Genomic DNA, 26,714 nt, shown 5'->3' on the forward strand with positions numbered 1-26,714 from the left:
GGTCAATGCGATGCCTACTTATCTTGGCACCACGCCTTTTGTTTCCAACTCATGGGGTCTCGCTGTGTGCAGGCTGGGCCACGTACATCATCTCCTTTGACCCTAGTCAGAGGAACAGCCTGGGAGGGGGCGGGCAGGAGACGCTGGCCCCACTTTACAAGAGCCACGCTGACTCAGCATGGCACAAAGCGTTCAGCAAAGTCAGAGAGCTGGCCTGCGAGCAGTGCCTCATGCTTGGGTGAGTCGATGTCACCTGCCCCAAGTCGAGGCGGGCTTTAAAACCACTACCAACTCAGCATTTGAAATACCTGGTATTCAAAAAAGCACAGCTAGGTTTTATTAGCTCCCTCAAAACCACCGTGCATTGTCAGGTTGCTTGTGAAAGGGCACACATATGTGCTCGAAAGTACATTTCTTAACTCTTCTGCACTCACTAGTTCCCTCTCACTAGCCTGTGTGGACATGCAGGTGTAACTCGAGTATGGGGGACTCTGGGCAGGGCCCCAAGCACCAAGCTGAGATGGAGGTGGCCTCCAGGCTGGGCCATGGCATTAGCCTCCGGGGACACAGCCATCCTAGACATTTGGGGGTCAGCCACGAAGCCCCCTCAGGCGGGTGCGGGATGAGCCTGCCTGACAGGGATTCTCACTCGGATGTAGCGCCCCAGCTCAGGACGTCACAACACGTGGGCCCGGCTACGCGAGGGCTTCAGCCCACCGTGCCTCTGGGCCCGGCCGTGGAGACCCGGTGCTGCTTGCTCAGGTTGAGGTGGGGTTATGGCAGGAGGCCAGGCCTCACGATTTCTCCCTCAGCCTTCCTGTGACCCGACCGTAACAGAATGGCTCTAGTATGTGACTCCCATCTACGTTACAGAGGGGCATCTCTTTTAAGATTTTATTTATTCATGAGAGACAGAGAGAGAGAGGCAGAGATACAGGCGGAGGGAGAAGCAGGTTCCATGCAGGGAGCCCGACGTGGGACTCGATCCCGGGTCTCCAGGATTACACCCTGGGCCGAAGGCAGCGCCAAACCACTGAGCCACCTGGGGATCCCCCAGAGGGGCATCTCTTAAGAGAGAGGGTGTTCAAAATTGAAGCAATAGCTTGCTTCGACGACGAGTGTGATGTGAGAAGACAGGCTACCTGTGAGGACAGGTAACCTCATTGCCTACCTGCTGCTGTTCCCGCACCCCGCTGGGGTCTGTGACCATTAGAACAGACACTTCTGACTCCCAAAACAGACCTTTGGCAAGAACCTGTCGCTCCTCTGGGTGGTCTGTCGGGCTCAGCCTCCAGGCTCCCCTCCCCATCACCCGAGCCCCACACGAGCCCCCTGGGGATTCTGAGGCGGTAGTTCTGGGGTGCAGTCTGAGAGGCCAAGCTCTGACATCCTAACACAGAGGGGTCACCACGGCTGGTCCACGGGCTACACTTCAAGGTGCAAGGCCTTTGAGCCTGGTATTTCCTTTTCTCTTGAGTAGTCTCCTCCACTAGCCTGGAGCCCAACGTGAGGCTTGAACTCATGACCGACCCTGAGATGGCGACCTGAGCTGGGATCAAGAACCAGATGCTTAACTGGCTGGCAGCCTGGTCAACCTTGCTTGGCTGCGCCGGCAGCCCTGGGTCGCGTCTCCTGGAAGGGCCAGCCTGGCTGTGAATACGCAGGAGAGAAGCAGGCCCGAGGGAGCGGGCTGGGGAAGAGCCCCCCGCCTCCCCGGCCACCCAAAGAAGCGCATCTTACCTGCCGCTGGGGAATGGTGGGAATGCCACAGACTTGAGCTTTTTGTCCTCCGCCGCCGACAGGCAGTTTTTGATGGTCTCTTCCAGCTGTTCTTCACATTTGTCGGAGCCCCACTGAGGGATGTGACAGTGGATGACAAATTTGGCTGCAAGTCCGCTGGATTGGCTGACAGCGGCTGGGACAGGAGAGAAACACTGCGGGTTACTTCCTACACCTGTGTCTCCCGCCGGGGGTTACAGGCCGAACCTCGTGGAGGCCCCCCGGATGCTGTGAATGGGGAAGCGGGGCACGGTCCTGTGCTTCTGATGGGACCAGACGCCCGGCAAAGAGCAGGAACCCTGTCGGGATTGCTTTGGGCAGTGGGCACCGGCTTTGGACAGGTGCGCGTTCAAGGCTCATGTGGTGGCACGTGGCTGTCACCTGCTGACCATGGTTCCCAGTGAAGGGGACCCGTCAGAATCATCTCTGGCAGCTGAGGAATGGCCCTCGTCCAGATCCCTGGGACCCGGGAGGACCCCAGATCCCTGGGGACTCCGTCCAGATCCCTGGGACCCGGGAGCCTTACCTCACATAGCAAACGGGACTTGGCGGAGGTGTTTTAGTGAAGGATTGTGAGACGGGGAGATCACCCTGGGTGATCTGGGTGTGCCCTCAATGGAATCACCTGGGTCCTTCTGAGCGGGGTGAGAGGGGGGCGGGTAGGAAGGCTAAGGGTAGGAGAAGGCAATGTGAGCACAGAGCCAGGGAGCGGCACAGCCCAGAAGCTGGGAGGGAGGAAGGGAGGAGCCAGTCCTGCCAACTGTAGTGTTCGTAACACTGTGACTCGTTACAGCAGGGATAGGAAAAGGATAGGACAGCTTTCAACAGGTGGACACACGGGCCCCGCCGCCCCCACCCGGGGGGCCCCCAGGGTCCTGGCTCGGTGGGTCTGGCACAGCGCCTGTGTGCACGTGTGGGTGAGGGTCCTCTGTAGATGGCAAAGCGCTGCACTACTTGGTTGCACATCCCCAGGGTCAGGGACTGTCTTCTGGTCACCCCTCCCTACCCAAGGAGCCCCCGGTGGGAGCGGGGGTTCAAAATGGGCTGTGCAGTTTAGTTACGCCAGCCTTGTCTCCTTGTCCCAGTTCAGACTCCTATCTACTCCCCCAGGCCCACCCGAGCACTTTGGTCTGAGCCCCTTGCTGTTCTCCGGTGAACCCTGCTTCCCCCAAGCCACCCTCGCCGAGCTGGGGTTCCGTGACCCTCAAGGAACCGGCTGTGGCAGGGGTCCTGGCCTCGCTCTGGGGGCCTGGGCAGTTTGGGAAGCCTGAGGCCACTAGGGACTGTGTTTTTTTTTTTTTTTTAAGATTTTATTTATTTATTCATGCGAGACAGAGAGAGAGAGAGAGAGGCAGAGACACAGGCAGAGGGAGAAGCAGGCTCCATGCAGGGAGCCCGACGTGGGACTCGATCCTGGGTCTCTGGGATCACGCCCTGAACTGAAGCCACCCGGGCTGCCCTAGGGACTGTTTGTAACACAACTTTGTGCACCAATGTTCACAGCCACTCGATTTGCAACAGCCAGACGTGCAGCAGTCGGGAAACAACCCAACTGATGAATGGATAAACAAAACAGAATATTATTCAACCACAAAAAAGGAACAAAGCACTAATGCATGCTCTGGTACGGGTGGACCTTGAGAAGATTATATGAAGTGAGGGAAGCCAGACAGCAAAGGTCACAGAGCCTATGATCCTGTTCACGTGCCATGTCCTGGACAGGCACATCTACAGAGGCGGAAGGAGGGCTGGGGGTCACCAGGGGCCGGGGAGGAGAGAGGGGTGTTTTCGGGAGACACCCAGAAGAGCTCTAGACTCATGGTGGTGATGGTAGGACAACATGATGAGTGGAAGCTAACCCAGTTGCTTCATCTCTGGGTGACTTGATGCAAACTGACAACTATCCAGACACTTGGTCGTCCCCAGAGTGTGTTGAGTGGTCTACACAGGCCTGCTCAAGTTAACTCATTGGCCGTGGTGTATCTTGCTTGGCACAATGATGGTGCGTGAAGCGGCTGACGCTGGCGGGGACGGTGCCGAGGCTGTGCTGGGAACACGGCCCACCGCCACACCTACCTTCAGCAACTTCCAAAGGGCCTTGGGATTTGCGAAGCTCCTTTACTGTTTCCAAGAACTCTTTGCCGCCCGCCTTTTCCAAGGCCTTCCCTGTGGAGAACAGGAGAAGCCATTGCCGTGGTCCTTTCCAGAGTCACTAGTTACACTGCTTCACACAGTTTTCATAGGCCACAGACAAACCCACACATGGGAAGGAGGAGTCACATTTTGCAATTGGAACCCTTGCTGCCCCTGGTCACTGCCCGCAGGGGTCTCTGGGCTTCTGTCCCGCAGGACTTGGATTCTAGCAAACTCCTTTTTTCCCCTAAATATTTTATTTATTTATTTGAGAGAGAGAGGGAGAGAGGAAGAGAGAGAGTGAGCACACACAGGGGAAGGGGCAGAGGGAGAAGGAGAGAGAATCTCAAGTAGACTCCTTACTGAGCGCAGACCCTGACGTGGGGCTCGATCCCACAACCCTGAGATTATGACCAGAGTCAAACACTTAACAGACTGAGCCACTCAGGTGCCCCTATAGCAAACTCTTTTAAAGGACCTTTTCAGGGAGTGATTTGGTCATAAGCAGTCTCAGGACATGAGTCCTAAAGGTGATTTTTAAAAATCCAAGTACAGTTGACACACAGTGTTACATTAGGTTCAGGTGTACAACATAGTGATCGGACAACGCTATGCTGTGCTCTACACACTACGCTGTGCTCACCACCAGGGTAGCTACCATCTGTCACCATACGGCGCAGTTGTAATACCACTGCCTACGTCATTTCCTATGCTGTGTATTAAAGGTGAACTTAAAAAAAAAATTGGGGCTCCAGTGTTCTCATCTCTGAGTTAAGTCCCCACAAGGGGTTGGTTAAATTCAGTGTCTGGGTGATTTGAAGGCAGTGACTGCTCACAGACCCTGCAACCTGCCTCTTGTCACCAGGTCCTGAGCCTGGTCCTAGGCCCGAGGTGACACACGACTCAGCAGGACCCTCTGGGTGGAGAGCCCTAAGGTCCTATGCCCAGCTCACCAACTATGTGTGGAAAGTCTTGGGGTCAGAGGACACACACAGGCCCAGGGCAGCGTGCGATGGTGTTCCTCCAACCCTGGCCTTGGTTTTCAATGGAAAAATGCAAATTTGAGAGGCTAAACTCTAAGGACCTTCCTGATGGGAGATCCCTTGAGTCTCTGATGTCATGACAATTCTCTACTTGAGATTTCAGGGTTGTGCTTCTACAGAGGCCCAAGTGGAGCCCCCAGGGGATGGCGGGACTCCGTCTCTGGCCAACAGGGACCCCATGTCTGCGCACCGGGGGTCCTCATGCCTCTGAGCGACATACGGGCATCTTGTCTATACTAGATGGCTGCTGCTCTCGGGTGCAGGATGAGGTCTCTCTCCCCAAGTGCTTTCATCTTCTAATGAATGTGGTGATCTGGCTACCTGGGACCAGTCTCCCTCTTCATAGCTATTATGGTGGTGGTTATTATTCAGCTCAAGGGCTTCCCTGGGACCTGGGTAAGGAGCTTCTCCCTCCCCCCTGGGACACTTTAGTGTATTTGGAGAGCCACAGGACGTCCTGCAGGTGATTGTGGACCCCGTCTATTAGCAGTCAATCTTCCCTGGGGGTGGGAATGGGAGGGAATTTCTTCACGAATGTGCTTGGGTTCAGTGACATGATTTGGAAATGGTAATCTCGGGCCTTCAAGTCTCTTTTCTGGGGGCACCCAGGTGGCTCAGTGGTTGAGCAGCTGCCTTCGGCTCAGGGTGTGATCCTGGGGTCCCGGGATCAAGTTCCGCATCGAGCTCCCTGCATGGAGCCTGCTTCTCCCTCTGCCTGTGTCTCTGCCTCTTTCTGTGTCTCTCATGAATAAACAAATAAAATCTTAAAAAAGAAAGTCTTCTTTCTGGCCCTCAGGCTCCTGGCCAGTGCTGATCTGCTGGGTCACAGAAGCCTGGAGAAGGCCAGGAGCCGCAGCCAGCAGCCCCATTCACGTGGAGAAGCAGGGAAGCAGGTGTAAGGGGCCAGGTGGGAGCGTGTGGAAGGCAAGGTGCGCCCACACTCTTCCCTGAAGACTTCCAAGAATAAAGCAACCTGGAGTGTTGATGAAGGGAGTTTGTCTCTGTGGAAGCATTCCAGTGAAGAAAGGAAGGAGGGCTAGAATTAGGGTACAGCCCCCACCTCACACCACCCCTAACAAACAAACTCAGACAAGGAGCGTCAGTGAGAGACAACCGGGCATCATGTGCCTCCTAATGGGAGAACATTCCATCGCTGACCAGGGAGTCTTGCCAAAACTTTTTGAGCCTTGAATCTCATTAAGACTCTCGATCCAACTACCAATTTATAAGAAAAACAGAGGAGAAACGTGTTTAATGGAATCAGGAGGAGGCAGTCAATGAAATCCAGACTTGGGAAACCCTACAGCTAAACGGCCCAGCTTCCTTAACAAAATGAATTGAAGAGAGAGAGAGAGAGAGAGAGAGAGAGAGAGACAGAGAGACAGAGAGAGAAAGGAGGGAAAGATATGAAAGAGGAACCTCTGGGTTCTAAGAGACTTATCAACCAGTTGCAGGGTGTGGACTTCTTTGGATCCTGAATCAAATACATTAAAAAAAATTATATTTATGACATGACTGAAATTTGAATAGTGACTGGTATTTGATGACATGACTTATTCCAGTTGTGATAATGGTATTGTGGTGATGCTGCCAAAAACTAGCCCTTATCATTCTGAAATATCCACAGATATGATGGTGTGAGGTCTGGAGGACTGTGGGCAGGGTGGCACTGAAGAGGACTCCGTCATGGGTTGATAAGCTTGCAACAGAATGTGTAGGGTTTCGTCATGCTCCTCTGCTATTTCTTTTTTCTTTTCAAGATTTATTATTTATTTATTCATGAAAGACACACAGAGAGAGGCAGAGACACAGGTAGAGGGAGAAGCAGGCTCCCTATGGGGAGCCTGATGCAGGACTCGATCCCAGACCCCAGGATCATGACCTGAGCCAAAGACAGACGTTCAACCACTGAGCCATCCAGGTGTCCCTCTTCTGCTATTTCTGTGCACGCTCGAACTCTTCTGTAGTAGCACACAATGCTTTCAAAAAGAAATAAATCAGAGGGGCGCCTGGGTGGTGCAGTCTGTTAGGCATCTGCCTCTTGATTTTGGCTCAGGTTGTGATCACAGCGGGCCTGTGCTCAGCACTAAGCCTCATCCGTGTGTTACCCTACTTAGTCTTCACAGCACCGCTAAGACACAGGTGCTATTGCTGTCCTCACAGGGGAGGGAACTGAGGTTCAGAGAGCTTAAGAAACCTGCCCCAAGTCACACAGCTCAGAGGTGATGTCTAAAATCCAGACACAGACCCATCCCGACTCCAGAAGCCCCACTGCTGGGATCTGAGCCTGAGTTTTTGCTCCAATACCTGTGTTCTTTCTACCTTATCACCACTTAAAACAAAAATGAAAACACATCTTGATTGCTTTCCTGATGCAAGAGGCCTCTGATGCCACAGAGGAAACCGTGGGGGGGGGGGGGGCCCGGTGCTGCCAGCCGAGGCTGAGCTACTAGCATCTCCCTTACCTCAGAAGCAAGCCCAGCATCCCAGGGACAAGGCCCTTTCTTTGCTCGCTTTACTTTTGCGATGAGAGTTTAAGGCACTTCCGTCTTGTAAAAAAAATGGATAGGATGGTGCCCCTCTAGTGTGCTATTGTGTCTAGTGCCCTCCATAGCTTATGCTCCCCAATACTTCCACCTAGCTAGCCCGGACCAGCTCCCTCCACCCCCGTGGGACAGGTGGCACCCCGCCCCCCCGTAAAGTGACTCAGTGCAGAGCTTTACAGACAACTTCACCCAGATGTCCATTTCCTTTTCACCAAAGGCGTTCTTAATTTTTAAGCTCAAAATAAACATGGAGGTTTACCCCGAAAATGTACAGTGACGGTTACAGCAGCACTACTCCTTCTGGCCCAACCTAGAAATTCTGTGAACGCCATCAGCGGTGGAAGGGTCAGCACACTGCCATATATTCCTACAGTGGGATACCACATGGCCAAGAAGAGGAACGGACGACAGTCACGCCCAACGCTGGGGGTGGATTTTACAAAGTTAAGCAAAAGACACCTAAGAAGACGCACTGCATGATGTCATTTATATAAAATCCCAGAGGACAGCCATCTGTGCTGGGAGGAGACAGGACAGGGGTTATGCTTGGAGGGATTGGGGACTGGGATGGGGCAGGAAGAGGGCATTCTGGGGCGCCGGTGAGGTTCTGCTTCGTCATCAAGGTGCCCGTTACACAGCTGTGTTCACTTAGAGGAAAAGTTATCAAGATGTGCACTAATGATCTGTTTTTATATAATCCTTCAATAAACATTTTGGAAATATGTGCAGATTAGAAATGAAATCAGTTGTTTTCTAGTAATGCTGTTTGGTGACATACAGAGTGTGACATGGTCCCCCAAGCAGAGAATCTCTGTGACAATGACCAACTTCAGGAGAACTTGCCCAAACAGTGGGCCACTCTCTGGCACCCTACCTGTCTCAGGACCTTACCTATATCTTCCTTGAGGTCAATTTCGGCTGTGGTGGGGTGGACAATGCCCTCCACTCTCATGGAGCCAATATGGCTGATGTCACTCTGTGTCAGGGACAGCTGCGTCAGGGAGGAAAGATGGAGAGGGTTGGGAAAGAGCAAATCCAATTAAAAAGCTTCACATTTTACCTCACATCTGCTAATTCTCTCAATTATTGATAGCGAATGTCCACATAAAGGCTTGTGGTATAGAGCAACCATCTCAAGTTTGCCTGTTGTTTGGGCTTCAGTGGGCTCTTCTGAGCTCAGTGGATTTGATGTCCACCATGATGCCAGCAGCACGCAACCAACCAGCCTCTTCTTCCAGGAGCAGGAATGGGCCCTCCCCTCTTCTTCCCTTCTCTAGAGCTACGTTTCCATCTCCCAATCCGGGGGGCCTCGGTGTGGGGTGACATACGGTCAGAGCGGCTCCTACTAGGGAAACCAGGCTGGCCCTCCACCCTCCCCTCAGCACCCTACATTCTTCCCAGAGTAGCACAGACCTCTGGTGGCAGGGACGTGTGGCCGATGGACCTCACTCAGGATAAGTGATGGGCTCCTGGATTCCGACCTACCTACGTTGGGCCACCTTGCATATTGGGGATCACATTCTTGGAGCTACACCTGTGAAATGCTGCCCTGCATGCTCACAGCTGAGCGGAATGCAGGGCATTTTGCATCGTCTCCCCTGTGAGCTCGACAGTCACCTTCCCCTAGGTAAGGGAGAAAAAGCTAATCGTCATGCAACTGTGGCCAGCCCCTTGGGGAACATGCTTTTCGTCAGTGAAAAATTAGGAGCCGGCCCCATGCATACGCTTCTGTAACACGCTTCCCGATTGCTTCAGTAGAGGTGTATCCTGTTACCAGGCTGCAAATGCTCAGCTACCAAGGATGCGATTCACTGACTGCTTCTCTGAATGTCTTACTTCAGCCCCATTTAATGTGGTAGATGAATTGTTCTGTAAACTTTATGCTAGCGGGAATGAATTATTTGCATGTCTGTCTGGCCTGCTGCAGGCTGTTCAGATGTAAAGCCCTGCTTGTTTTCTTTCTGCAGTCTAGAAAGGCAAGTAGACTGAGTTATTGGCAAATAATTCATTTCTAACACTGGAGATGTTCAGGAAACATATATTTCTATTTTTCTTTCTTTGATAAATCACATCGAAGAACCATGGCAGGCTGGCCTCCCAGGGCTGTTTGAGAAAGTTAGCTAAGGATGTTTTGGGTGGGCCCAGGAATGAGGGGTGTACAGGGTGTTCCTGGCAATGATGCCATTCTATCACCTGACCAGGAAGGTTCTCTATGCCTACCTTTGTCTGATCGATGTCAGCATGAATAATTCTTGGCACTAAAGAGCTTGTTGATTCTCACAACGTAGACACTGTCATAGCTCTTTAGTCTAAACATGAATAATTCAAGACCCGGGTGAGAGTTGTATTAGGGGAGCAAGGGAAGAAGGAAGCATCATTGCTCGCAAACAGTAGGTTGTAAAAATGCAATAGTGTTTTTACCACAGCACATCACAATTGTCTTTATTACCTTCTGCCCTAGAACAAGGCTCTTAGAAGACAGAATGGTGAATCCATCCCCTGGCCCATCTTCAGAGGTGGAATTTGAAGTTCCTTCTTTATCGCTGTCCTTTGGTTTGGACTGTTGGTAGAAATCAGAAGGAGAGATGGAAAATAATCCAGAAAAAGCCCAAAGTGGCTTTATTAAGTTCTTCCTACGGCTACCACCACCTTGGATGTGAAAGGAAGTGGTTAGGTGTTAAGTTCTGCTCTTCTCGATGGAGGGAAGCAAGGCACAGCAACACGAGGGAAATAAAGGTGTGCCACCCCAAATAAAGAGTGTTAAAGAGGCTCACAGGTACCTGTATTCCTCACTCAGACCTGGACACGGGTACGTTATTCTTGTTTTTTTTTTTTTTTTTTTTTTTTTTTTTGCAAAGCCCGCAGCTTATGATGGCAAGCATCAGAACCAAGAGGGGTTATTCTTAGCCTACCATTCAACCTCCCTTCTCCCCAGAATTTCCTTGGGACCCAAAGGAAGTGGAGTGAACTCTTGTAAATCTTTTGTGTTATCACAGAGGTCTGTAGAAGGGGCATTTGACAACCTCCAAAGCAGCGCTGTCTGATAGAACTTTCTGTGATCATGGAAATGTCCTATGCCTCTTGAGCCCTTGAAATGGGGGTGATGTAACCAATGAACTTAGTAGTTAATCTGATTTAGTTTTAATGAATTCAAATTAAAAAGCCACATGTGGCTAGTGGTTATTGTACTGGGCAGCATATGAAAGTACTCCTCTGCAAATGGCATCTCCGAGCTACAGCTACTTAGCACATCGGGCTATCCACAACCCACTGGCTGAACCCAGTGACCATCTGTGGGAGACACACAGTCTGTGGGAGACAGAAATGTTTTTGTGTGCAATGTGGAGCTCTCAAGAGAAATGAAGAAGGGCTCCAGGCTATCATCTCTCACCTAAGATTTTGATGGGGGCAGTGGAAGCCTCTGGAAACATGAAGACCACTCGTGTTTTGGGTTTGGAAACCTCTAGTAGACTCTGCTGGGTGATTTAAGCTCTCGTCCCAGAGGTCCTTTGCCATTTTTTCCCAGCGCACAGAGTCCCCAGCTCATCAGCAATGCTGGCCACAACCTCATCTTCTGATCTTTCAACTTTCTGTTGTCTGAGTCCCTGGCTCACACAGGCAACCTGGGCTCACCTTTTTGGATGTCCGTGGTTTGGCAGCCTTAGATTTCTTGCCTCCCTTCTTGCCTGATGCCGCCTTCCTTCCCCTTTTCTCAGGGGGAGGGGAGAGGATAGCCTCCGACTTCCCTTTGGTCCCTCGCTTTTTGGCCAGCAGTTCGGGGTGAATTCTGGGCAGGACACCTCCACTGGCGATGGTCACTCCTTTAAGCAGCTAAAGAGAGAAACGCATGAGCTAAGGCAGCAAAGAGCTTGCTGGTTCTGGACTTAACTACAGTTCAAACTGATGGCAAAACAAGTGTTAAGTCTGGTCTTTGCTTTCCCAAAGACACTGCATGATGGGTGGTTTAATTGGCTTTCCTGTTTCCCTGGTAGAGCGTGTCTCTGTAGGTATCCAGGCATCCCACGGCCTCATACAGAAAGCAAAACAAGAGAGGCACGATGAAGGGGTATAGAGGCTGAGGCCGGGGATGTTTCCAGGGCTGTGGAATTCCGGACATAACAGAGGATAAAGAGCTACACAAGTGGGGAGTACAGCTTGATGAAACTGGGTTCAAAGGTCAACACTAAGGCTAGCCCCAGTTAGCAACAGACCAGTGGTCTCCACACTCTTTTGATCACACATCCCATCAGTAAAATATGTTTGACCAATGCGGCTCTCCATTAATGTTCATTTTGTGAATAATCGACGTACTACTACGTTAGTCTAGTCTGCACACCCCGAAGCAGTGTGGGTTCTCCAAGTATGATCCAAGGCTGCATCCAAGGCTGATCCACGGATAGTTAGTGACTGTCCAAGACAAGAGAAATACAGAAATTGCAAGGAAGAGTCCTTGCAAACTGACAGAGGTATTGTATTACCTATTGGATCAAATAGCAAAACATTTTGGTTTGGGATTGCATGTTTTGTTTTTTAAAATTTTTGTTTTTGTTTTTTAACATTTGTCTAGCAATTAGTTTTTTTTTTTTTTTAAAGATTTTATTTATTTATTCATGAGAGACACAGAGAGAGAGAGAGGCAGAGACAAAGGCAGAGGGAGAAGCAGGCTCCATGCAGGGAGCCCGACACGGGACTCGATCCTGGGTCTCCAGGATCACGCCCTGGGCTGAAGGTGGCACTGAACCACTGGGCCACCGGGGCTGTTCAGCAATTAGTTTTTATTGTATCTTTAGAAATTTTAGTCCATGATGGACTGGAAATAAGAACTGAGTGTTGGCCACACACAATGTGAGAAGAAAAAAATTAGAATAAAAATTCTTATACTATCTACCATCCATCTAGCATTTCCTGGGGGAGGCATTTGCACTTGGGAGTTAATTCTATAATATGAAGAAGATTCTTCTGCCCTCATCAAATAAATCGTCAGCAAAATTTGGGTGAAGAAACCGTGAATAACAGCTACGCACTGCAGCTTCCCTAGTCACACACAAAGCTCACTTTTAGAGAGGAAAAGAAGGTCTGGCAAGACCCAGGATATATAACGGGTCTATTCCAGAGGGAATTTTCTATCTGAATGACATAGCTATCAAATTTATTCTTCTCTTATATGATCTGAATTTTTTTTTGTATTAATATGCTTGGGAACTGTAGCAGGAATGATTTATAGCCAACCGGGTCCACGTGTAATAGTGTGTCTGGCAAACCCATTCTGTGGCTTGTCGCAATGCTTCAGGCAGACATACCTGATTGAGCTCCTCGTCATTGGCAACTGCCAGCAGGATGTGTCTTGGTGCTATCCGGGCCTTCTTGTTGTCCCTTGCGGCGTTCCCAGCCAGTTCTAGAATTTCCGCTGAAATCACAATAGGGAGTTAATAGGCAATCACAGAGTGGAGTCTGAGCTTCCTAGAGCTTTTCTTTGGAAATGGCCTTTGAATTTGATCACATTTATTCGTTTGTAAGTTTTATGCCCGGGCCTGGAAAGAAATCCAGAAAGCTGAGAAAGAACTCAGGTTACAGATGAGTAAGATGTTTTAGCAAGACCTGTTCTATGATCCCGTGGCCAGCTTCTAGTGGCCTCTGACATTAACATTCTCCCCAATCATCCTTAGTATTTGGACCTCTGAGTTTTTGGTTGAGCCCATCATCACAGGAGGGAAGCGTATTTCCCAATCTGCCTTGTTGATCACTGTGGTCACATGACTAAATTCTGACCAACAAGAGGCGGGTGGCATACTGTAGGGCACTTCTGGGAAGTGTCCATCAATGGCAGGCTGTGCCCTTCTTCCCTTTCTGCTGGCAGACCGAGGAGGACATGATGGCTGGAATTTGGCCAAAGAACAACAAGATAGAAGGAACTGGAGTCTCTTATGACGGTGGAGGCGCACAACTGGGCTGTCCTTACTCCTGGACTGTCGTCTATAACTTCTTTGTATGAGAGAGAAGCAAACTCTCCTGTTTAAGCCACAGTCAGGAACAGTTAATTCTGACCAATACCGAACCCTAACAGGACCTGAGTCTCTTCCCGTCTCAGGAGAGCAGGGCTGTCTCTGAAAATAGTGATATAGGCAGAGTCTGTCTTTGGGGCCCATTGGGATGCCTTCCAGAATCTCCTTTTCCTCTTCCCTCAATGCCAAAGCGGATGGTAAGAACTAAGTCATACTGTGGAGTGAGGAAATGTTTAACCTGGAAAGTGAATTCGGAATGGGGATACCTACAGGGCCTGGAAGGAAGGTATTTGGGGTTTGGAGGGTTTCCACCTATCCCTCAGGATCTGACTTTAACAAACATGTCATCTGGTAAATGTAAAAGGGCTGGTAAAGAGGAATGTCCCTGAAACGATTTTACATGTCATCATTTTTAGTCACAATTTAAAAAAAATCTATAGAATTGGTTCATACCATCTGTCTGCTTTCCCCCTCCTCCTCTGTCTCTTTCTTTCGCCCCCGATTTCAGAGAGATGTTCTGCTAATCAAATTTGTCCGCCTTCAAAAGTATTAATGAGGCTTTAAAGGAAAACTCCTTCCCTTAGAAAGCTAGAGACAATGTGGCGATGTGTTGTCTCACTGATAATGTGGTGGTGGCAAAATGCGTGTGTGTGTGTTGGGGGAATTTGCTGGTACAATGGCATAAATACTAAGCTCTAAAATTAACAGGCAGTTCTGTGTGTCTTTACAATCAACCTAATTTCAAATAAATAGCACATGAAATTGCCATCACTCATAAAAATCTATGGTAATAAAAAAAACTGCATAAGTATGCCATATTAACTAAGCAAATGTGATTAACAAAAAATTAGAATAAAATACGCATTAGAGTTAAATATTTATATAGAATTTCCATAATGAAAAGTGCTAAATCACTGCAAATTCATTCTCACAACATCTTTTCCAGGTTATTAAGCAATGAATATCGTGTTTACCAACAACCCATTTATATGGTGGCCGTATTTTCAGAATCAAAGACTGGGGGATGGTGGTAGCTTGAGAAGTATGAGCACACTTGTTGGGAAAACGGGAATGGAGTATTTGAAATTCATGCCCCAGTAGATCATCTGGTTGGCTGCTCTCAGGCTGCTGCCCAACCCTTTCTTTCCCTTAGGAGAGGATACTTGTCACAAAGAAATGTCATTATAAAGCTTTCACCAACAGACTGGCTTTTCCAACTCTAGGTCAAAAAGTGTAGCTCCTCATTGTGCACAATAAAAGGAGTTGCTTTTTATTGATGTACATCTTGGGGTCCCCATACCAGGGAGGAAGAAGGACTCCTCTCCCCTCTTTCTCTAGATTGGTTGTGTGTGTGTGTGGGGGGGGTCAAGGAGCCTCCCACTCTTAAGCTTCTGAGCAATTGAACTTATTTTAGCATCTTGGACTACCACTTGCCTGCCTGTGTCTCCCGCACTCAGAGGAAGATGCTAAGCATCCTGCCAACTTCCTCAAATGAGCTGTCGGCAGGAGAGGCAGGGCTAAGTGGGCAGCCCTACAGATTTGGGGCCTTCGGGAACCCCTGAGGCCGGGTTATTTTTAGCCTGACAGAAAGAAGATGCACAGACATTGGAGTCACAGACGGACACTCCGCTGGAATCGAGGCAGGAGGGCCAAAGCCTTGGGGCAGTGACTCCACAGGTGGCCCCACGCGAAGCAGGTAGGTGAGGCCCAGCCAGCACGCACCCAGGCTCCTGGACTAGGCCTTCCAAAATCAGTTATAGGAGAGAAAAACCTCGATTCTGTGCCCTAGCACAAAAGCAGAGGTAGCCTTGTGTTCTAGAAAGAGAAAAGCTTCTCAACACACAGCCGAAAATCTAGACCAAGGACTTCTCTGTTGGATATTTGGCCGGAACATTCCTCGGGACGTGGACTTCACGGTTTAAATGTCTGAAATAACATTCATTATTATTAATATTTCCAAATGTCATTATGACCCACATACGTGCATGAACTATAAACATTCGTTACATTCTCGGGTGGTTTGATCTCGAGAACACAGTTATCCTCCTATTGGCAGTCGACAGGAAAAATGGGTTTCTACAGCACATTTTGTAAGAAGATTATAATTCTGTCAAGCGGTGGAGACATCCATGGAAGTCTATAGACTTCTATATTCTCGGAAGTCACACTTCCAGCAATAGGAACCATCTGGAATACAGCTTAGACTCTGGTCGTTAAAAAAAAAAAAAAAAAAAAAAGGATTCTGTAGCCAAAACGGATGTTGGAAAGCTCAGCAGACACATAATCTTGGAAGCGTTGTGTCCTCTCATTTTGTCCACAATCTAAGCCAACATTGGCTGTCCCCCCCCCCCCAACAGGAGCCGGAAAGTAGCACAGTAACTGTAGGGTCGGGACAGAGGGTGTGGAGTGGCCACCCCTTCAAGACTGTCTCCTTCCTCAGCCCCTGCTTCCTCACCCACTTGCCCACGAGGTGATGAAATCCCCAGGGGTCTGGGGCACCCCCTCCCCGGTCAGCTCAGGCCATGCAGTCTCCCAGGGAAACCCTTTCCATTCATGGCTCTTGCTTCCCACTTGCCCATGCCACTCGATCTGCACCTCCAGTCCTGATGTGATGTCACCTGGACAACCTCACCTGGGGCGTTCTGCAGGTAAATAAAATTTACCACATCCCCAAATCCAAATCATTTCCTTGGGGGTGGCAGCTCTGTCCACATATAGCTCCTCCCAGAGGCCTGGGAATCCTCCCTCCCTCCCCCTCCCTGGCCTCTTGAATCACACATCTTTGTCCCCCTTCTCCGCACCTACTACCATTCCCTGAGCTCAGGCTCTCTTCTCCTTGAGCCCAGAGAGTTGCAATGGCTGTTCAAAAGGTTTCCCAATCCCCATTTTTGTCTTCCTCCAGATGCATGCCAACAAGGCCTCTGCTGGCCCATAGGTACCTTTGTATAGACTAGATGTCCCTTCTGCCAAACACTTTACTTCCCTGATTTCGTTAGAACAACACCGTTTACTGCCATCTGCCGGGAATGCTCGTAATAAAGATACAAATCTTCGGGGTCTATGATGTGAATGATACTCTCTTCAACAGGTGTCCTTGCACAGTATACAACCTGCACAACCACACATGTGGCCTTGGCTGGCAAAATGCTCTTTTTAAAACACAAATGCAATAAATGAAAATCATTAGATAAAGAAATGCTTGTTGTTAAACGGATAGACCATATTGTCTGGAAATGATGTAAATGATGGGTTTCTATGTGACACAATGACTTAAGGTGCCATGAGAGTCAAGCTTTTTTTAAAGACCTGTTTGTCCTGGCAGTTAGAAATATGTTACAGAACATTTTCTCACTACAAAAATGATTTAAATTATTCATTTTCAACATCTTACATTTATGCTTTATCTTTTGTTGGCAAAAACAAAACTATTTTCCAGAATTGGGGGCTTACTCTTTCAGTCCCTTCTCTGTCACTTCTGTCGGAGATGTGAACTGGGTCAATGTTTACAGATCGACAACTTCAGGTATGAAGGTCCATCCTGGGAGGCCTGGGGATGTCTCAGGTGGAAGGGATGTTCTAGATGAGCAGTTCAACATGTGTCTGCCACCAGACTGTGCAACCTCCTCCTCTTTTCCTGTGACTAGAAACACTGCGTGGCTCTAACACCATGGTGATGTGTGAGCCTGGGCCCAGCCCGGCAGCCAGCCCAGGGAAATCGGGCCGACTGCTCTGTCTCACCCAGAGCAGCTGAATATTTGTGCAGTTTTCTTTTTTAGTTAAGTAGCCCCTATCCTTCGCTTACTGGCCACGCCTGTGGCCCAAGGTTCACTTCCCAAGGCACGGAGGGGGAGCGTCCGCATGAACCTCAGGGGAGAAGTGAGCTGGGCATGGGACATCCCCCGCCCAGGCCCAGCAGCTCCCAGGACATCAGCGGGAGAATCCCAGGGCGCCTTCGGGGGTGAAGAGCACTGTCTGCTGTTGAGACCAGGGCAGGAGATGAGAGCTGAATGGTGAGACTTAAAAACTGTTTTATGAGGAGAGACAGCGAAGGTGATGCTGTATGTGTAGGAGGAGGGTGTCGGCCAGAGGCTGATGTGCCAACAGGGGGCGCTGTGGTATGTGCCTCTGGGAGCCAGAGCAGTGACCTACCCCCCTGGACCAGAGCCTCCAGCCAGCTCTGGAGGCCCCAGGGTCCCCACTTCCCTGATGGGGCCCCTTGTCTCCAGCATCTTCAGCTGCTCTCCCTCTGCCAGGGATGCTACACCCTTGTCGGTGCCAGGACACCTTTGGTAGTCTGGTGAGGCCTATGGACCTGTTCTCAGAATAAAGATTTTTTTTTTTTTTATTGGGATAAAGTACACATAACATGAAATTTGCCATTTCTAAGTGAATGACTCAGTGGCATCGATTACGTTCCCAGTATTGTGCAACCATCCCCACCATCCATCTCCAGCGCTTCCTCCTCTTAAATGGAAGCTCCATGCCCATTAAACTATCATGCCCAACCCACCCCCACACCCTACAACTGTCTCTCCATGCTCTATCTCTATAAATTTCACTACTCTGACACTGCATCAAAGTGGAATCATGCACATTTGTCTTATTACGTCTGGCTTTTTTCAATCTCACTTTGCAAAAAAGTCTTCCAAGGCTCAGCCGTGTGGAGCAGGTGTCAGAACTTCCTTCCTTTTTAGGGCTGAGTAACATTCTGTTGCACATTTTGTTGCACCACGTTTTGTTTACCAGTTCATCTGTTGGATACTTGGGTTGTTTCCATTTTTGGCTACTTTGTATGTATAATGTTGCATGAATATTTGTATATAAATATCTGTTTAAGTCTCTGATTTCTATTATTTTGGGCATGTACCTAGGAGTGGAATTGCTGGGTCATATGATAATCATGTTTAACTTTTTTTTAAGTTAAGCATTTTATTTTAATTCCAATATAGTTTTAGTATTAGTTTCAGGTGCACAATATAGTAATTCAACACTTCCGTATATCACCCAGTGTACGACAAGTGTACTCCTTAATCTCCATGTACCCCATATCTTTATCTATTCATCTATCGATAGATACTTGGGCTGTTCCATAATTTGGCTATTGTGAATGATGCAATAAACATAGGGGGCATGTATCCCTTTGAATTTGTGTTTTTAAATTTTTTGGGGGTAAATACTCAGTACAATTGCTGGATTGTAGAATAATTCTTTTTTATTTTTAAAAAAAGATTTTATTTATTTATTCATGAGAGACACAGAGAGAGGGGCAGAGACATAGGCAGAGGGAGAGGCAGGCTCCCTGCAAGGAACCTGATGTGGGACTCGATCCCAGGATCCTGGGATCACACCCTGAGCCAAAGGCAGACTGTCAACCACTGAGCCACCTAGGCATCTTGAGTAGTTCTTTTTTAATTTTTGAGGAATCTCCATACTGTTTTCCAGAATAGCTGGACCAGCTTGCATTCACACCAACAGCACACAAGGGTTCCTTTTTCTCCACATCCTTGCCAACACCTGCTGTTTCTTGTGTTTTTGATTTCAGTCATCCTGACAGGTATGAGGTGATATCTCATCATAATTTTAATTTGCATTTCCCTGATGATGAGTGCTGTTGAGTATCTTTTCATGTGTTTATTGGCCATCTTGATGTCTTCTTTGGAGAAATTTCTGTTCATGTCTTCTGCCCATTTTTAAATTGGACTATTGGTTTGTTGTATATATGTTGGATACTAATTCTTTATGGGATATGTCATTTGCAAATATCTTCTCCCATTCAGTAGCTGGTCTTTCAGTTTTATCGATTGTTTCCTTTGCTGTGCAGAAGCTTTTCATTTTTAAATTTTATTTAAAAAGATTTATTTATTTTAGAAAGAGGGAGAGAGAGAGAGCGTGCGCAAGCGAGTGCACGTATGCATGGGATGGGGGAAGGAGAGAGGGAGAGAGGGAGAACGAGAATCTCAAGCACATTCCTCGATAAGTGCAGAGCTGATGCTGGGCTCCCTCAGGGCCCAGATAGCATGACCTGGGCCTAAATCAGTAGTTGGACACTCAACCAACTGATCTACCCAGATATCCCAGAAGCACTGTATTTTGATGTAGTCCCAATAGTTTAATTTTGCTTTTATTTCATCAGGAGACATATCTAGAAAAATGTTGCTATGACATATTTTAGGTAAATTTTTGCCTGTGCTCTCTTCAAGAATGTTTATGGTTTCAAGTCCTACTTTTAGGTCTTTAATCCATTTGAATTTATTTTTTGTGTATGGCATAAGAAAGTGGTCTAGGTTCATTCTTTTGCATGTTGCTGTCCAGTTTTCCCAACATCATTTGTTGTAGATTGTCTTTTTCCCATTGGATATTCTTTCCTGTTTTGTCGAAGATTGACCATATGATTCTGGGTTCATTTCTGGGTTTTCTATTCTGTTCCATTGATCTATGTGTCTATTTTTCTGCCAGTAACATGTGGTTTTGATTACTACAGTTTTGTAGTATAACTTGAAGTCTGGAATTGTGATGCTCCCGTTTTGTTTTTCTTTTTCAAGATCGCTTTGGTTATTCGGGGTCTTCTGTGGTTCCATATAGATTTTAGGGTTGTTTGTTCCAGGTTGGTGAAAAATGCTGTTGGTATTTTGATAGAGTTTGCAATAAATCTAGAGACTGCTTTGGGAAGTATAGGCATTTTAACAATATTTTTCTTCCAATCCATTTCTTTTTGTCATCTTCAATTTCCTTCATCAATGTTTTATACTTTTCAGAATACAGGCCTTTCACCTCCTTGGTTAAGTTTATTCAAAGGTACTTTATTATTTTTGGTGCAATTGAAAATGGGATTGTTTTCTTAATTTCTCTTTCTGCTGCTTCATTATTAGTGTCTAGAAATTCAACAGATTTTTGTACATTGATTTTGTATGCTGTGACCTTACTGAATTCTTGATCAGTTCTAGTAGTTTTTTTTTTTTGTGGAGTCTTGAGGGTTTTCTATATAGAATGACATGTTATCTGCAAATAGTGCAAATAGTTTTACTTCTTCCTGACCAGTCTGGATGCCCTTCATTTCTTTTTGTTGACTGATTGCTGTATCTAGGACTTCTACTACTATATTGAATAAAAATGGTGAGTGGACATCCTTGTCTTGTTCTTGACCATAGAGAAAACCTCTCAGCTTTTCCCCTACTGAGTATAATATTCCCTGTGGATTTTTCATAGAAGGATTTTATTATAGTGAGGTATGTTCCCTCTAAACTTACCTCTTTGAGGTTTTTTTTTTTTTAATATCATTAATGGATGTTACATTTTAATCAAATGCTTCTTAGGCATCTACTGAAATGGTCATATGGTTCTTATTCCTTCTCAGACTTATGCAATGTATCGCGTTGATTGTTTTGTAAATATTGAACCACCCTTGCATTCTGGGAATAATTCTACTTGGTCATAGGGAATGCTTTTTTTCATGTACTATTGGATTGGTTTTCTAGTATTTTGTTGAGGAATTTTGCATCTATGGTTATCAGAGATATTGGCCTTTAGTTCTCTCTCTCTTTTTTTTTTTTTTTTTTGTGGTGTCTTTATCTGGTTTTGGTATCGGGGTAATGCTGGCCTCATGGAATGAATTTGGAAGTTTTCTTTCCTCTTATATTTTCTGGAATAGTTTGAAAATAATAGGCATTAACTCCTTAAATGTTTGGTAGAATTTGCCTGAGAGGCAGTCTGGTCCTGGACTTTTGTTTGCTGGGAGTTTTTTGATCACTTCAATTTTGATCAACTTCAATTTCTTTGCCGGCAATTGTTCTATTCAAAGTTTCTATTTCTTCCTGCTTCAGTTTTGGAAGGTTAGAGGTTTCTAGGAATTTATCCTTTTATTCTAGGTTGTCCAATTTGTTGGCATGTAGTTTTTCATAATATTATATTATATTCATAATAAAATAAAGTTTTATTTTTTTAAAGCTTTTATTTATTTATTCATGAGAGACACAGAAAGAGATGGAGAGAGGCAGAGACACAGGCAGACAGAGAAGCAGGCTCCATGCAGGGAGCCTGACGTAGGACTTGATCCCAGGTCTCCAGGATCACGCCCTGGGCTGAAGGTGGCGCTAAACCGCTGAGCCACCAGGGCTGCTCGTTTTTTTTTTTGTTTTGTTTTGTTTTTAAGTTTTTATATCATTTATTTCTGCTCTAATTTTTATTATTTCCTTCCTTCTGCTTTGGTTTTGGTTTTGTTTGTTCTTTTTCAAGTGCCTGTAGGTGTAAGGTTAGGCTGTTTATTTGAAATTTTTCTTATTTCCTGTGGTAGGCCTGTATTGCTATGAACTTCCCTCTCAGGACTGCTTTTGCTGCTTCCCAAAGGTTTTGGATGTTGTATTTTCATTTTCATTTGTTCCATGTTCTTGTTTATTTCTTCTTTGATTTCTTGGTTTACCTCTATGTTAAACTTTTTGAGGAACCACAAACTGTTTTCCACAGCAACTATATCAATTTACCTGCCTCCCAGCAATGCACCAGGTTTTCAATTCTCTACATCGTCACCAACAATTGTAGTTCTTTTATAGCTATCTTAATGAGTGCCAGGATAAAGTTTTAAATGCATAATATAAAATACATAGGATGACAAAGAAAACCAATTCACTGGAATGTAATTTTCAAAGTATTAAAAAATATGGAATATAGTAGTCTGTGTGCTGCTTTATGAACACATTAAATAACAAGATCTAGTGATAGATCTAATAACTACTGTGATTTTGAAGTAATGATCAGCCTAATGATATTTCTATGTATCTTTAACAAGGGGACTATAATAAAAAAAAAACACCAGTGATTTCAATTGGCTTGAAAGTCCCAGGTGTAGGGGATCCCTGGGTGGTTCAGCGGTTTAGTGCCTGCCTTTGGCCCAGGGCACAATCCTGGAGTCCCGGGATCAAGTCCCACGTTGGGCTCCCGGCATGGAGCCTGCTTCTCTCTCTGCCTCTCTCTCTCTCTCTCTCTCTCTCTCTATGTCTATCACAAATACATAAATAAATCTTAAAAAAAAAAAAGTCCCAGGTGTTGTTGACACACAACTGTGGTTTGTAGCCCACATCCATAGAGGAAGCAAATGGTAAAGTTTAGGTCTGGTTAGGGAAGCTGAAGATTGAATGTGAGGACCCCAGGGCTCAAGCCTCTTCTATGTCACACCCTCTCCCATCTGCCACACCACCAGCTGCCAACCTCTCTTTTGCCTTCTTCTGAGCCAGACTCCCTAAGAGAGTCCCCACGCCCTTTGCCTCCTGTTCACATCTCCAGCTCCTCAACCCACTGCAGTTTGGCTTTGAGCACCCACACTGTCCTCCTCAGGGTCACCATGACCTTGAGGTAGCTAGATTTGTAGTCCTTGTCTGGGTTTATTGGCATCATGGGTGACAGTCACCTTTCCTTCATTTCCCAGACACTGACTCTCCATGAGCCTCTCCTCATTAACCTCTGTTGCCCTCCTCAGCCTGCCTTGCCACACATTCCCCCTGCTTGGCCCAGAAACATGTGCATGCAGGTGCTGTTTGGACTGGTCCTGGGCTCCCCAGTCTTGTTGCCACACTCTCTCTGGGTACCTCACTCGCTCACTTGGCCTTTACAGCAGTCTGCCCACGATGCCCCCCATCTGTATCTCCAGCCCACAGCTCCCCTCTGGCTCCAGGCACGCCTAGTAGGGCTTCACTAAAAAACAATTCCCTTAGGGATGAGTTGCTAACATGTGTCCCAAGTGGTGCCAAGCACCTTTCATTCATTGTCTTATGTAATTCTCATCTTGACGCTATGAGGGTAAAGCAACATACCTTACAGTCCTCAGCTGATAAGTGGCAGAGCCAGAATTTGTCCTCCAGGGCACCTCTCAGAGACCTAAACCCTATGGGCTCCCCACTGAGCCCTTCACCCTGCACCCTATTTCCGCCCCATTGTTTCCTGCTTCAGCTACAGGCACCATTCTCATGTGTCTTCTACTTTCCTCTTCTTGGTCAGACTCCTTAGGTAAATTCTCCAATCCTCTTAGAGTGGAGTCCTCATCTCCACTCCTCAACATGGCAGCTTGGCTTGAAAGAAAGTGGCCAGCCCAAGGCTGAAAGGTTCATGCTTTCTTTGATGCCCTTCCTCCCATCCAACCCATCATTGGGAGGAGCTGACTCTCGTCCTCCAGATATTTCCCCAATTTGCCCATTTCTTCTCATCATCCCCTCTGCAACCCCTGAACTGGCCACTATTGATTCTCAAAAGTGACACAAAAACAGCCCCCACTGGTTTCCTGGACTCTGATCTTGCTTCCTGCTAACTGTTCACCTAAGGCCCAAGTGATATCCCCCAGAGGTCACCTCCTCCCTTCTATGCTTCTCCCTAGCATGTGTGTGTGTGTGTACCTGTGTGTGCATATCATATACATTTTCATCATGGCCTTCAAAGACCTGCCTGCCCACTCCCCATCTCATCTCTCATCCCCTCCCATTCCCCAGCTCTGCTCCAGGTTCTGGAAGGGGCCCACACACTTCCTCTAAACTCTGGGTCTTCACCCTCATTCCTACCCCACCTTAATATCTCCCCCACCTCAATCTTCCATCAGAATCTACCTAATTCCAGGGATGCCTGGGTGGCTCAGTGGTTGAACCTGCTGCCTTTGGCTCAGGTTGTGACCCTGGGATCCCGCGATTGAGTCTCACATCAGGCTCCCCGCAGGGAGTCTGCTTCTCCTTCTATATCTCTGTGTCTCTCTTTGTGTCTCTAATGAATAAAGAAAATCTTAAAAAAAAAAAAAAAGAATCTACCTATTTCCTCCAACTAAATCCCCACTCTGGCTGCCATCAAAATCACTTGGGAGAGAGCTTTAAAAAATCCTGATGCCCAGAACATTTCCCCAGAATCTCTGGAGGTGAGCCTCGTCATCAGGATTTTAAATCAATCAACTTAAGAAAAACCCAGGGTTGCGAACCTGGTTATGTCCTAACAACTCTTACTTGACAAGAGGCAGCCCCCAGCACCCCGCCTGTACACACATTTCCCAAAGCTCCTGTAACTTCCCTGCCTGGCATGTATGCCTGCTTATTGTGTTATGCTTAATGTTCCTCCACCCTGCTGGTATGCAAGCCCCGCAGATGGAGGCAGGACCAGGTCTGTCTGCTTTCCTCCGCATCTTCAAGGCTTAATCCCAAGAAGAAACTCAGTCCAGATTTGTGTCATGAATGTTGAAGGTCATTTCAAGGGTGACTGGAGGCTCTCATGCTTTGAACCTCTTTTCCTAAACAAAATCAATTGATGACCTCTACCCCACCCCCAAAGTAACAACTCCCCCTCTTTTACTTACTCAACAATGGCCTGCAATTCTACTACTAATAATGATTCATTCCTTTGGCTTAAAACTTCTCTCAATGCAAGTACAGCCCGAAAATATAACATTTGAACAGAGTTAGTCATTATACTTTGCCTTGAATGATTGCATCAGCTCTTAATAGTAGGGAGAGCAGAAGAATGACAATTTATTGAGTGTATCCTATGCACTAGACATTTTACATATGTGAGCTCATGAACGGAGTTCAATGAGTTAGTTCTGGAAACACCAGAAACTCAGGGAGGTTCAGGAATTAGCCCAAGGTAACAGAGCTGGTAAACTGATAGGAAGGGAGGGGAAGGACACAGAAGACATGCCTGGGCTTCAGAGGACCAACTTCACTTCTTTCCCCTGGCGCAGGGCTGCTGGGTGCTGGGACTGGTCCGGGGGGATGCAGTGTTATTGGCAAAGGCATCCTTCCAGGTACTCATCCTCTCTTCTAGCTCACGTCCAGCACGTCGGCAAATCCTGTTGGATTTGCCTTCAAAATATATCGGTACTCTGACCACTTCTCGGTACCTTCACTGCCCACTCACTGGACCTCTGTAAGAACCTTCTTGCTGCTTACCCTGCTTCTGCCCTGGTGCCCTCTCCCCACAAGGGTAGATCACATCCACATCCGCTCAAAACCTTCTAGAACTCCTACTGCAAGCTCTCATCCCCCACCTGCCCATCCTCCTCAGGCCTCATTTACAGCCCAAGCCCCTTCCTCAGCCCAGCCTTCCAGCCCACTACTGCTCCTCTTAACACCCTGCACCTGTCTTCCCCCTGCCTGGAGTGCCAGCCCGCAGACATGCATGCCCACTCCCTGCCTCCCCCTCCATGGGGCCTCCGACCAGCACCATTCACAACCTCCCTTACCTCCCCATTCCTTGAACACACTCTCTCCTGGCTTTATTTGTCCCCTAGCACTTGTCACAGGCTTAGAATCATATGTGCTTCACTTACTTGCTTGGTGCTTCTCCCCATAATGCACCTGCTTGAGGGCGGGGATTCCTATCTTGTTCTGTGCTGTAGCCTCAGCATCGAGAACACCGGGCATATAGTAAGTTTTCAATAAAAGTTTATTGAGTGAATGGAGGATTATGAATAATCAATTTGAAAAATAGGGTGCCACTCTACTTTGGGAGATACTATGTATCTTTAAAGATGTGCTGGCTCAAAGTCCAGAGTGTGACATTCGGGCTTTACTATGCATTGCTGGGGTCTGGTGGCTCTAATCTGAGATAAATTAAAACTCCTACCAGTGGTCCAATTCTAATACTAAGGAATAGTCTAAGGACTTGCTGTGTACACAGACATGTAGATGTTTACATGTATTTGTTAAATGAATGAACAGGAAAACATCAGCTTTCATCGGAACGATAGACTGAGATGCCAGTGATTCAAAAGGCCAAAGTCTGTTCTATTATGCACAAAGTTTAGACCTTCACCGAGCAGCAGCAAAGTATGTACTATTTAATTATTGTTTGATTATACCAATATTATTAGAGGGTGATGTAATGTAGCAGAAGTACATGGCTTAGAATTGAAGTACCCCAGGGAACCCCCACTCTCTGCTTGGAGGCTGTGGGATCTCTGGTTACTTGGTGCCTTCCAGTTTCACTGGGTGATATGGACCTAACAGGTAGTTTGAATGCTTCATTCGCCTTTCCCTCTCTGAGCCAGCAGATTTTTCCATCAGATTCCCAGGTCCCTCTCCAGACCCAGTAAATCAGACCACAGTGGGGGATGCAGCCAGGATCCTGCATTTTATTTTTATTTTATTTTTTTGGATCCTGCATTTTCAACAGGCATTCCCCAAGCCTGTAGGCTGCTGCTGCATGACTGGCTCCAGTCTTGCTCCTCTGAGCCCTCCCTGGACTAGCAT

The 26,714-nt window shown here is 47.3% G+C and overlaps 1 protein-coding gene across 1 annotated transcript in view; it reads right to left on the minus strand.

Moving 5' to 3' along the window:
* Nucleotides 1–26,714, minus strand: part of LOC129509485 (core histone macro-H2A.2) — a 48,635-nt gene that overhangs the window by 612 nt on the left and 21,309 nt on the right. The window contains exons 3-8 of the mRNA XM_055325043.1: nucleotides 12,802–12,908; nucleotides 11,135–11,332; nucleotides 9,951–10,061; nucleotides 8,393–8,492; nucleotides 3,856–3,945; nucleotides 1,741–1,915 (exon numbers count right to left, since the gene is read on the minus strand). Of these exons, the coding sequence (XP_055181018.1) occupies nucleotides 1,741–1,915; nucleotides 3,856–3,945; nucleotides 8,393–8,492; nucleotides 9,951–10,061; nucleotides 11,135–11,332; nucleotides 12,802–12,908 (781 nt within the window). The remainder of the gene's footprint in view (nucleotides 1–1,740; nucleotides 1,916–3,855; nucleotides 3,946–8,392; nucleotides 8,493–9,950; nucleotides 10,062–11,134; nucleotides 11,333–12,801; nucleotides 12,909–26,714) is intronic.

This window comes from Nyctereutes procyonoides, unplaced genomic scaffold (assembly GCF_905146905.1).
Source record: "Nyctereutes procyonoides isolate TBG_1078 unplaced genomic scaffold, NYPRO_anot_genome, whole genome shotgun sequence".
Taxonomy (NCBI): domain Eukaryota; kingdom Metazoa; phylum Chordata; class Mammalia; order Carnivora; family Canidae; genus Nyctereutes; species Nyctereutes procyonoides.